Source organism: Caretta caretta, chromosome 7 (assembly GCF_965140235.1).
Source record: "Caretta caretta isolate rCarCar2 chromosome 7, rCarCar1.hap1, whole genome shotgun sequence".
In the NCBI taxonomy this organism is placed as follows: domain Eukaryota; kingdom Metazoa; phylum Chordata; order Testudines; family Cheloniidae; genus Caretta; species Caretta caretta.
In genome coordinates, this window is record NC_134212.1 from 124,938,907 (window position 1) to 124,951,602 (window position 12,696).

The following is a 12,696-nucleotide window of genomic DNA, read 5'->3' on the forward strand; positions in this document are numbered from 1 at the left end:
CCGGGAAGCAGGATTTGTGTCTGTCACGGGCCAGCATGGCAGCGGGCAGGGCTTGGGCTCAGGGCTGTTTACAGATGGGACTTGGTTGGAGGGAGAGCTCCCCCTTCCCCCGGTGTGGGCTGCAGGGTCCTGCTGTGTAATGCAAAATCAGAAGGAGGGGCTGGCCCTGCATTCCTCCTCCCTTCTGTGGGCCACTGCTTCCAGCAGGAGTTCCCTAGCCCCCGTCCACACGAAGGGGAGGCGGGGGGAATGGTATTGGACCTGGGGCTCTAAAGCAGCCTGGGTTCCAGGGCAGACCAGCTGCCTAGAGAAGCACTGTGCCCTCCTGGCCTGGGGGATGCTGGCAGCTCCCCCTGCACGCACTGCCCTGCAGTCACTCACACGGGCACCCGAAAGCAGCCCTGCCCGAGGTGCTCTGTGGCATGGATGGCAAAGGGCACAAGGGGGAGGCAGGGATAAAGAATGTAACTTGCCGCCTCACTCCCTTTGCTGCTCTGGTGTCTCTCTCTCCAGTCTGACCGCGCGGCAGGGCAGGGGCTCTCTCACCTGGGTCCTGCTGCCATGCAGACGGTGAGCAGCAAGGGCCAGCAGGGCTCTCCAGCCCCCATGCAAATGTGCTGGCTGGTGCTTGACAGTGCACTCAGCAGAGGAAGGGTTAATAATGGTGGCGATAGCCCTGCAGCCCCCTGCCCCTCCCTGCCCGAGACATGGTTATGCCTCTGCTCCTCATTCAGGCTGTAGAACTGAAGGCTCAGCATGCGGGGGGGGGCCACTGGCCGTGTCCCAGTGCTTTGCAAGCAGGAGAGCTTGAAACTGCTTAAAAAGCAAGGGAAGGGAAGGGAGCTTCAGGACATCAGCTGAGAAACCGGACTGGAGATGACTGAGTGCCCTGAGCAGCTCTGGGAACGTGCCGTCCCGGCGAGGGGGGGCAGGCCGGCTGGGCCCTGAGTCACTTTGCGGGATGGGATGCTCTGGTGCCGGGGGTGGGCGCACGGGAGGGCAGCCGCACTATGGGTGGTGGTGACGGGTTGGGTCTCTGCCCATGTGACCTGGGGCCTCAGCATCCTGCAGGCTGGACCCGGGGTGCAGGGACTTTCCACCTGCACCAGGTGTGGCTTTTGCCGCCATCTCTACTGCCCTGGGCCAAACTCCCAGCCAATCGGCGAGTGGGAATGGCTCAGTGCAGCTGATGGATGGAGGGCTGGGCTGGGCTGGGCCGGGCCACCAGCACCCCCGGGAGGTTAGGGGTAGGTCAGATGTGATCCCCGGGCTGCCCCCTTGGAGCCGGCCTGGTCCCTATGGCCACACCCCAGGCAGGCTTGCTTTCTGAGCTGTTTCCCAGCATGTTTGCTTGGGGCCTTCATATCTGGCAGCCACACAGCTGCCCCCTTCACAAGGCCACTGGCCCTTGGCTGCTCCTGCTGTTGCCTTCTCCTGGCTGGCGAAAGCTCTCAGCTCCTGCTTTGCTTCCCTGGCTTGTTCCCAAGGAACCCGTGCAGCTCGCAGACCTGGCGTCAATCCCCTGCCCCACTGCCACAGAGTCGGTGCTATGGCCCCAGCTTTGGAGCAGTCTGGAGCAATCTGTTCAGGGTGTCAGTCCGCCTCAGGTCTTGCTCTTCTTCCCGAGTGAGCCCTGTGGCCTCTTGGACTGGACCTCTGGGGCTCCAGCCCTCCAGTGTCACCCTGCGCTCTGCCCAGTGAGGCCAGCCGAGACAGACCCCGGTTAGAAATGGGTGCACTCTCTGGGGATCAGTGCCCCTCTGCCTGTGTTCACAGCGACTCCCCAGCGCTGTCGGACAGTCGGGTTTATCTGGTGACTGGCCACGGCCTAGGCCAGCCGTCGGGTCGCCCAGAGAATGGAAGGTTACAGCATGGCCCATTCTGGGGGTCCCGGCCAGGCTGTAGGGAGCCTACGTGTTCGGGCTCTGACTGACCTTGGTCAGTGAGCAGGTGAGAGCCCCAACTGGGATTCCCCCACCTCACATCTCCCCACCCTCTCTTCTCAGCTGGGGAGTCTATGATCTGTGTCCCTGCAGAGAGGGAGGAAATCCATCTTCTGCTGGGGTGTTGGTTGCTATTATCAATGGCCTGGTGATTGGGTTTTCCATTGTCCTCTCTGATAATGGGGCCGGCCTGGGCTGCTCCTTTTTAAGCGACCCATTCAGGCTCAGACAGCTAGGTGTCATTCATAGCCAGGTCTGCCCTAAGAGCAAACAGTCCTTTCCCCACATTGGGTTGCCATATGAAATATAGGGGAAACTGAGGCATGCATAGGATTCCTAAAACTATTTCAGAAAATTCCCACTTGGTCACACCTGGCTCATCTGAGTCTGTGTTAGCATGGTGTGTCTTTCTCGTGCCTCTTACCTCCAAGAAGTGCGCAATCTGTGCAGCCAGCTTTGGGGTGGAACAAGCGGCTCTTAAACAATCCCCAGCAGTGCGATACACCAGTCTAGGCCAGGGAGTGAAAGATCCCCCACAGTGCAGAGGGGAGGACTGAAAGTTAACACTGCCCTATGGGAGCAATAATGACCACAAGGTGTCAGGCCCTCAGTTTTATGCTTTAACCCGAGTCCAGCACCTCCTGCACGTCCTGGCCCTAGCACTGCACTAGGCCACTGGCTTGGGCCTGAGGCAGGGGCACCTGCCAGGACAAACAGGAGCAGCTAACAGGAGTTTTGCAAGGGAGTTCTCTGGGTGACTAGGTGACCTTGGGGTGAGTTTGTTGTGTGTAGCATGTGTGTTTGTGGTGGGCTTGCTGCTTGACTGATGTATATAGTGTGCTCTGTCTGTTTGGGGGCCAGTGTACTGAGTCTAGCAGCCTGTTAGGCAAGACTGAGACCTTCTTAACGAGGCTTTGAGCCTTAACGCCTTTAGCACCCATCAACCCTTAATCAGGGGCGGGGCTTCTCAGGGAGACCAGGGCTTTAAAAAGCCCATCCCTAAGTGACCAGAGGAGCTAGCGAACAGGGGACCTTTGCAAGGGAGTTTAGAGGAGTGGGGGGCTAGATACACTTAACATTCTTTAAACTTAAGGCAATAAACACCCCCTGATAAAAACAAAACATCAACAAAGGAACAAGCTGCAGGCAATGCAGCATGTCCGATTACCTGCCCTATGGGCAGGTGGTGTATGTGTGCATTCAGTGCAAGGAGCTCCTGGAGACCAGAGTGGCCGAACAGGAGGAGCTGAGAGAGACAGAGAGGTACATAGATGAGACTTTCTGGGACACAGTAGAACGGTCCCACCCCTGGTCTGACAGCCTCTGTACTTACTGTTGGGGAGGATGAAAGTCTCAGGGAAAGAGAACATCCAACTGGAGCAGAGGGTAGTGAAGACATACCCTTAGAAACTAACAAATGTATTTGGGCATAAGCTTTGGTGGGCTAAAACCCACTTCATCAGATGTATGGAGTGGAAAATACAGTAAGCAAAATATATATTCTAGCACATGGAAAGATGGGTGTTGCCTTACTAAGTGGGGGGTCAGTGCTAATGAGCCAATTCAATTAAGGTGGAAGTGGCCTATTCTCAACAGTTGACAAGAAGGGGTGAATACCAAGGGAGGGAAAGGTTTCAGAGTAACAGCCGTGCTAGTCCTGTATTCGCAAAAAGAACAGGAGGACTTGTGGCACCTTAGAGACTAACAAATGTATTTGAGCATGAGCTTTCGTGAGCTACAGCTCACTTCATCGGATGCATACTGTGGAAAGTGTAGAAGATCTTTTTATACACACAAAGCATGAAAAAATACCTCCCCCCCCACCCCACTCTCCTGCTGGTAACAGCTTATCTAATGTGTATGATAATCAAGGTGGGCCATTTCCAGCACAAATCCAGGTTTTCTCACACCCCCCACCCCCCACAAACCCATTCTCCTGCTGGTAATAGCTTATCTAAAGTGACCACTCTCCTTACAATGTGTATGATAATCAAGGTGAGCCATTTCCAGCGCAAATCCAGGTTTAACAAGAACGTCTGGGGGGGGGGGGGTAGGAAAAAACAAGGGAAAATAGGTTACCTTGCATAATGACTTAGCCACTCCCAGTCTCTATTCAAGCCTAAGTTAATTGTATCCAATTTGCAAATGAATTCCAATTCAACAGTTTCTCGCTGGAGTCTGGATTTGAAGTTTTTTTGTTGTAATATCGCAACTTTCGTGTCTGTAAGCGCGTGACCAGGGAGATTGAAGTGTTCTCCGACTGGTTTATGAATGTTATAATTCTTGACATCTGATTTGTGTCCATTTATTCTTTTACGTAGAGACTGTCCAGTTTGACCAATGTACATGGAAGAGGGGCATTGCTGGCACATGATGGCATATGTCACATTGGTGTATGTGCAGGTGAACGAGCCCCTGATAGTGTGGCTGATGTGATTAGGCGCTATGATGGTGTCCCCTGAATAGATATGTGGGCACAGTTGGCAATGGGCTTTGTTGCAAGGATAGGTTCCTGGGTTAGTGGTTCTGTTGTGTGGTATGTGGTTGCTGGTGAGTATTTGCTTCAGATTCGGGGGCTGTCTGTAAGCGAGGACTGGCCTGTCTCCCAAGATTTGTGAGAGTGTTGGGTCATCCTTCAGGATAGGTTGTAGATCCTTAATAATGCGTTGGAGGGGTTTTAGTTGGGGGCTGAAGGTGACGGCTAGTGGCGTTGTGTTATTTTCTTTGTTAGGCCTGTCCTGTAGTAGGTGACTTCTGGGAACTCTTCTGGCTCTATCAATCTGTTTCTTCACTTCCGCAGGTGGGTATTGTAGTTGTAAGAATGCTTGATAGAGATCTTGTAGGTGTTTGTCTCTGTCTGAGGGGTTGGAGCAAATGCGGTTGTATCGCAGATCATGTGGTGTGGTCAGGGTGAAAGCTGGAGGCATGTAGGTAGGAATAGCGGTCAGTGGGTTTCCGGTATAGGGTGATGTTTATGTGACCATCGTTTATTAGCACTGTAGTATCCAGGAAGTGGATCTCTTGTGTGGACTGGACCAGGCTGAGGTTGATGTGGGATGGAAATTGTTGAAATCATGGTGGAATTCCTCAAGGGCTTCTTTTCCATGGGTCCAGATGATGAAGATGTCATCAATATAGCGCAAGTAGAGTAGGGGTGTTAGGGGATGAGAGCTGAGGAAGCGTTGTTCTAAGTCAGCCATAAAAATGTTGGCATACTGTGGGGCCATGCGGGTACCCATAGCAGTGCCGCTGATCTGAAGGTATACATTGTCTCCAAATGTGGAGTAGTTATGGGTGAGGACAAAGTCACGAAGTTCAGCCACCAGGTTAGCCGTGACATTATCGGGGATAGTGTTCTTGATGGCTTGTAGTCCATCTTTGTGTGGAATGTTGGTGTAGAGGGCTTCTACATCCATAGTGGCCAGGATGGTGTTATCAGGAAGATCACCGATGGATTGTAGTTTCCTCAGGAAGTCAGTGGTGTCTCGAAGGTAGCTGGGAGTGCTGGTAGCGTAGGGCCTGAGGAGGGAGTCTATATAGCCAGACAATCCTGCTGTCAGAGTGACAATGCCTGAGATGATGGGGTGCCCAGGATTTCCAGGTTTATGGATCTTGGGTAGCAGATAGAATATCCCAGGTCGGGGTTCCAGGGGTGTGTCTGTGCGGATTTGATCTTGTGCTTTTTCAGGGAGTTTCTTGAGCAAATGCTGTAGCTTCTTTTGGTAACTCTCAGTGGGATCAGAGGGTAATGGCTTGTAGAAAGTGGTGTTGGAGAGCTGCCAAGCAGTCTCTTGTTCATATTCCGACCTATTCATGATGACAACAGCACCTCCTTTGTCAGCCTTTTTGATTATGAGGTCAGAGTTGTTTCTGAGGCTGTGGATGACATTGTGTTCTGCACGGCTGAGGTTATGGGGCAAGTGATGCTGCTTTTCCACAATTTCAGCCCGTGCACGTCGGCGGAAGCACTCTATGTAGAAGTCCAGTCTGCTGTTTCGACCTTCAGGAGGAGTCCACCTAGAATCCTTCTTTTTGTTGTGTTGGTAGGGAGGTCTCTGTGGATTAGTATGTTGTTCAGAGGTATATTGGAAATATTCCTTGAGTCGGAGACATTGAAAATAGGATTCTAGGTCACCACAGAACTGTATCATGTTCGTGGGGGTGGAGGGGAGGGAAAATTACTTTTGTAGTGCTAACAAGGCCAATGCAAATAAGGTGGCCCATTACCAACAGTTGACAAGAAAGTACGAGTATCAGCAGAGAGATAATTACTTTTTCTTCGAGCAGGGGGTTGGACTAGATGACCTTCTGGGGTCCCTCCCAACCCTTATATTCTATGATTCTATGATTCTAGTGACCCATCCACTCCCAGTCTTTATTCAGGCCTAATTTGAAGGTGTCCAGTTTGCAAATTTATTCCAGTTCTACAGTTTCATGTTAGAATCTGTTTTTGAAGATTTTTTTTTGTTGAAGAATGGCCACTTTTAAATCTGTTATTGAGTGTCCAGGGAGATTGAAATGCTTTCCTACTGGTTTTTGAATGTTACAATTCTTGACATCTGATTTGTGTCCATTTATTCTTTTGCGTAGAGACTGTCTGGTTTAGCCAATGTACATGGCAGAAGGGCATTGCTGGCACATGATAGCATATATCACATTGGTAGATGTGCAGGTGAACGAGCCCCTGATGGTGTGGCTGATGTGGTTAGGTCCTATGATGGTGTCCCCTGAATAGATATGCAGACAGAGTAAGCATCAGGGTTTGTTGCAAGGATAGGTTCCTGGGTTAGTGGTTCTGTTGTGTGGTGTGTGGTTGCTGGTGAGTATTTGTTTCAGGTTGGGGGGCTGTCTGTAAGCAAGGACTGGCCTGTCTCCCAAGGTCTGTGAGAATGCGGGATCATCCTTCAGGATAGGTTGTAGATCCTTGATGATGCGTTGGAGAGGTTTTAGTTGGGGGCTGAAGGTGACGGCTAGTGGCGTTCTGTTACTTTCTTTGTTGGGCCTGTCCTGTAATAGGTGACTTCTGGGTACTCTTCTGGCTCTGTCAGTCTATTTCTTCACGTTAGAGGTGGGTATTGTAGTTGTAAGAACACTTGATAGAGATCCTTGTGACGCAGTAGGAAGTGGGGTGGATTGAGCCTGTGACCTGAGCCAGGAAGGGGGTGGGACCAGGTGACACCTTGGCCCCGGAAACTGGACAAAGGCTAGAGGAGAGAGTCTTGTGGGGGGTTTTGGTTTCAGTTTTGTGCTGGGTGGTAGAAAGCAGGGAACCCCAAGGCTGGGGTCTAAGCTCCCTGCCCCCGAGAAGGACTTGACTGAGGGGTCCTGGTTGTACCCACAAGCTCTGTTTTAGACTGTGTTCCTATTGTCCAATAAACCTTCTGTTTTACTGACTGGCTGAGAGTAACGGTGAATCCCAGGAAGAGGGGTGCAGGGCCCTGACTCCCCCACACTCCATGACAATCCTGTAGGTGTTTGTCTCTGTCTGAGGGATTGGAGCAAATGCGGTTGTATCTTAGAGCTTGGCTGTAGACAATGGATTGTGCGGTGTGGTCTGGGTGAAAGCTGGAGGCATGTAGGTAGGAATAGTGGTCAGTAGGTTTCCGATATAGGGTGGTGTTTATGTGACCATCACTTATTAGAACTGTAATGTCTAGGAAGTAGATCTCTTGTATGGACTGGTCCAGGCTGAGGTTAGTGGTGGAGTGGAAATTGTTGAAATCCTGGTGGAATTCCTCAAGGTCCTCCTTCCCATGGGTCCAGGTGATGAAGATGTCATCAATGTAGCGCAAGTAGAGGAGGGGCGTCAGGGGACAAGAGCTGAGGAAGCGTTGTTCTAAGTCAGCCATAAAAATGTTGGCATCCTGTGGGGCCATGCGGGTACCCATGAAAATGAAAAAGTCCCATTCAGTTCCATCACATAACGGCAGACAGCTAAAAAGTGTCAATTTTTTAAAGTGCTGATATACAAATGCTAGAAGTCTAAATAATAAGATGAGTGAACTAGAGTGCCTCGTATTGAATGAGGAGATTGATATAATAAGCATCACAGAAACTTGGTGGAATGAGGATACTCAATGGGACACAGTAATACCAAGGTACAAAATATATCGGAAGGACAGAACAGGTCCTGCTGGTGAGGGAGTGGCACTGTATGTGAAAAAGCGTAGAATAAAATGAAGAAAAAATCTTAAATAAACCAAACTGTACCACAGAATCTCTATGGATAGTAATTCCATGCTCAGATAATAAGAATATAGCGGTAGGGATATATTACTGACCATCTGGCCAGGATGGTGATAGTGACTGTGAAATGCTCAGGGAGATTAGAGAGGCCACTAAAATAAAAAGCTCAATAATAATGGGGGATTTCAACTATCCCCATATTGGCTGGGTACATGTCGCCTCAGGACGGGATGCAGAGAAAGTTTCTTGACACCTTAAATGACTGATTCTTGGAGCAGCTGGTCCTGGAACCCACCAGAGGAGAGACAATTCTTGATTTAGTCCTAAGTGGAGCACAGGATCTGGTCCAAGAGGTGAATATAGCTGGACCCCTTGGTAATAGTGACCATAATATAAATGAATTAACATCCCTGTGGTGGGGAAAACCCCACAGTGGCCCAACACGGTAGTGTTTAATTTCAGAAAGGGGAACTACACAAAAATGAGGAAGTTAGTTGAACAGAAATTAAAAGGTACAGCACCAAAAGTGAAATCCCTGCAAGCTGCATGGAAACTCTTTAAAAAGACACCATAACAGAGGCTCAACTTAAATGCACACCCCAAATTAAAACACAGTAAGAGAACCAAAAAAGTGCCACTTGTGGCTGAACAACAAAGTAAAAGAAGCAGTGAGAGGCAAAAAGGCCTCCTTTAAAAGGTGGAAGTTAAATCCTAGTGAGGAAAACAGAAAGGAGCATAAACTCTGGAAAATGAAGTATAAAACTATAATTAGGAAGCCCAAAAAAGAATTTGAAGAACAGTTAGCCAAAGAAGTACAACAGAAGCAGGAAGCCTGCTAAACAACCTGTGGGGCCACTGGACGATCGAGATGCTAAAGGAGCACTCAAGGATTTGATAGCTGCTTTTAACTACCTGAAAGGTGGCTCCAAAGAAGATGGATCTAGACTATTCTCAGTGATAGCAGATGATAGGACAAGGAGTAATGGTCTCAAGTTGCAGTGGGGGAAGTTTAGGTTGAATATTAGGAAAAACTTTTTCACTAGGAGGGTGGTGAAACACTGGAATGCGTTACCTAGGGAGGTGGTGGAATCTCCTTCCTTAGATATTTTTAAGGTCAGGCTTGACAAAGCCCTGTCTGGGATGATTTAGTTGGGGATTGGCCCTGCTTTGAGCAGGGGGTTGGACTAGATGGCCTCCAGAGGTCCCTTCCAACTCTGTTATTCTATGATTCTATGATAAGGACGATAAGGCCATTGCAGAGAAACTAAATGAATTCTTTGCATCGGTCTTCACAGCTGAGGATGTGACGGGGATTCCTAAACCTGAGCAATTCTTTTTAGATGGCAAAACTGAGGAACTGTCCCAGATTGAGGTGTCATTAGAGGAGGTTTTGGAACAAATTGATGAACTAAACAGTAATAAGTCACCAGGACCAGATGGGATTCACCCAAGAGTTCTGAAGGAACTCAAATGGGAAATTGCAGAACTACTAACAGTAGCCTGTAACCTATCATTTAAATTGGTTTCTGTACCAGGTGACTGGAGAATAGCTAATGTGACGCCAATATTTAAAAAGGGCTCCAGTGGTAATCCTGGCAATTACAGGCTGGTAAGCCTAACTTCAGTACCGGATAAACTGATTGAAACTAGTAAAGAACAGAATTGTCAGACACATAGATGAACACGATTTGTTGGGGAAGAATCAACATGGTTTTTGTAAAGGGAAATCTGCCTCACCAACATACTAGAATTCTTTGAGGTGGTCAACAAGGATGTGGACAAGGGTGATCCAGTGGATACAGTGTACTTAAATATTCAGAAGGCCTTTGACAAGGTCCCTCACCAAAGGCTCTTAAGCAAAGTAAGGAGTCATGGGATAAGCGGGAAGGTACCTCTCACGGATCAGTGATTGGTTAAAAGATAGCAAACAAAGGGTAGGAATAAATGGCCAGTTTTCAGACTAGAGAGAGGTAAATAGTGGTGTCCCCCAGGGGTCTGTACTGGGACCAGTCCTATTCAACATATTCATAAATGACCTGGGAAAAGGGGTAAACAGGTGGAAACATTTGCAGATGATACAAACCTACTCAAGATAGTACTACGCAAGTCCCAGGCAGACTGCAAAGAGTTTAATAGATGCATAGATATTAAGATCAGAAGGGACCATTATGATCATCCAGTCCGACCTCCTGCACAACGCAGGCCACAGAATCTCCACCACCCACTCCTGCGATAAACCTCTCACCTATGTCTGAGCTATTGAAGTCCTCAAATCCTGGTTTAAAGACTTCAAGGAGCAGAGAATCCTCCAGCAAGTGACCCGTGCCCCACGCTACAGAGGAAGGCGAAAAACCTCCAGGGCCTCTTCCAATCTGCCCTGGAGGAAAATTCCTTCCCGACCCCAAACATGAACTCATAAAACTGGGTGACTGGACAACAAAATGGCAGATGAAATTCAACGTTGATAAATGCAAAGTGATGCATGTTGGACAACGTCACCCCAACTGCATATAAAATGATGCTGTTACCACTCAAGAACGAGCTCTTGGAGTCATTGTGCGTAACTCTCTGAAAACTTCCACTCAGTGTGCAGCGGCCATCAAAAAAACGAACAGAATGTTGGGAATCATTAGGAAACAGATAAATAAGACATATTGCCTCTATATAAATCCATGGTACACCCAGACCTTGAATACTGCGGGCAAATGTGGTCGTCCCATCTCAAAAAAGATATATTGGAATTAGAAAATGTTCAGAGAAGGGCAACAAAAATTATTAGGGGTCTGGAACGGCTTCCATACAATGAGTGATTAATAAGTCTGGGACTTTTCAGCTTGGAAAAGAGACGACTGGGGCGGGATATGATTGAGGTCTATAAAATCATGACTGATGTGGAGAAAGTAAATAAGGAAGTGTTATTTACTCCTCCTCATAACACAAGAACTAGGAGTCACCCAGTGAAATTAATAGGCAGCAGGTTTAAAACAAACAAAAGGAAGTATTCCTTCACACAATGCACACTCAACCTGTGGAACTCCTTGCCTGGGGATGTTGTGAAGACAAGACTATAACTGGGTTCAAAAAAGAACTAGATAAGTTCCTGGAGGATAGATCCACCAAACGCTATTAGCCACAATGGGCAGGGATGGTGTCCCTGGCCTCTGTTTGCCAGAAGCTGGGAATGGGCGACAGGGGATGGATAACTTGATGATTACCTGTTCTGTTCATTCCCTCTGGGGCACCTGGTGCCGGCCACTGTCGGAAGACAGGACACTGGCCTAGATGGACCTTTGGTCTGACCTAGTCTGGCTGTTCTTATGTCTCTTCATGAGGGATTTAACCTAAGTTCAGGCTGGCTTGGCTCTGCTAACTCCCCCTTTCCCCCATCAGGTGTTACTTGTGGCATTGCTTGAACTGGTTAGCGATGCCCCACAATAGCTCATGGCCACTAGTACTACAATGCCACCCCACACTCCCCAGCATGGGGCCTATCATGCCATCTATGCATTTGCAATCCCTTGACTGGATATCACGTACCACTGTGGCTAGGGGGCTTGGCATCCTGGTTCCTATTTGCACACACCGCCTGGTACCAGTCCTTGCACATGGCTCCAATACGGTGCTCCGAACCCCCGCCAGAAGCCGTCATCTCAGCATGCCACCACCTGCCCCAAGGCCAGCACTGAGGAAGTTCCTGACCTATGCAAGGCTAGCAGGGCACCTGGCGTGAGGGGCAACAGGAATGCCAAGGGCCCCCAACGTGCCTGGTTCCTGGGGTTCTACTCTTTCTGCCCACTGGGGTGGCCACATTCTCACACCATGCCAAGCAAGAGCAGTTTTCTGTGGCAGTGTGCCCCATGGGGTGTGCACACCCCCCCATTACAGTACGGTACGGATGCAGGGTGGGCCAGTGAGTGCCTGGAACACAATCAGCCCTAGGCTGACAGGAGAGAAGATCCTCGAGTGTGTGCCCCTGCTGCACTGCCAGCTCCATGGCCCAGTGAAGATGTAGCATGGATGTGTGCCTAGGACACCACCAGCACGTCGTCGGTGTGTTCACCACCGACCCTGCGTCCGAGTGACGGTGCAGTGTGGGCGTGACCCCAGTGGATCACCAGCCCCACCCCACCACTGCTGGCGTAGTGTGGACGTGCCTCTGGAGCATCACTAACCCCACACCCCAGGGATCATGCGGGTGTTTCTCCGGTGTGTCTCTGACCCCCACGTCCAGTGACGTAATGTGGGCGTGTCCCCAGTGTGTCTCTGACCCCCATGTCCCACTGATGGTGTAGTGTGGGTGTGCCCCGGTGCATCATCAATCCCACAGCCCGGTGACAGCGTAGTCTGGTTGGCTCTGTTCAATCCATGGCGGTGAGATGGCACACTGCTTCCTCGTCACAGCTATAATAAGCTCCGCAGCCAGCACTTTTTGGATTGGGTCCTGCTGGCTAGGCTGCAGTCCTGGAGAATGGGCTGGCCCGAGGACAGTCTCTCACTGTGTCGTGTGAAACATCCTGGAACTGGAGCGTATGACTGCTGCCCTTCACTTCAGAGAGTGGTCAGAGAT

The 12,696-nt window shown here is 49.8% G+C and overlaps 1 protein-coding gene across 8 annotated transcripts in view; it reads right to left on the reverse strand.

Moving 5' to 3' along the window:
- Positions 1-3,637: 3,637 nt before the first annotated feature.
- The window catches only part of LOC125639689 (uncharacterized), a 28,574-nt gene continuing 19,515 nt past the window's right edge, over positions 3,638-12,696 (reverse strand). For 6 of the 8 annotated variants that reach the window (XM_048857297.2, XM_048857296.2, XM_075131122.1 and 3 more), the window contains one exon: positions 3,638-7,807. In XM_048857297.2, the coding sequence (XP_048713254.2) occupies positions 4,934-6,094 (1,161 nt within the window). In that variant the 5' untranslated portion in view covers positions 6,095-7,807 and the 3' untranslated portion in view covers positions 3,638-4,933. Of the gene's footprint in view, positions 8,094-12,696 lie in introns of all 8 variants that reach the window. The other 2 variants (XR_007357561.2, XM_075131121.1) reach the window with 2 other exon arrangements.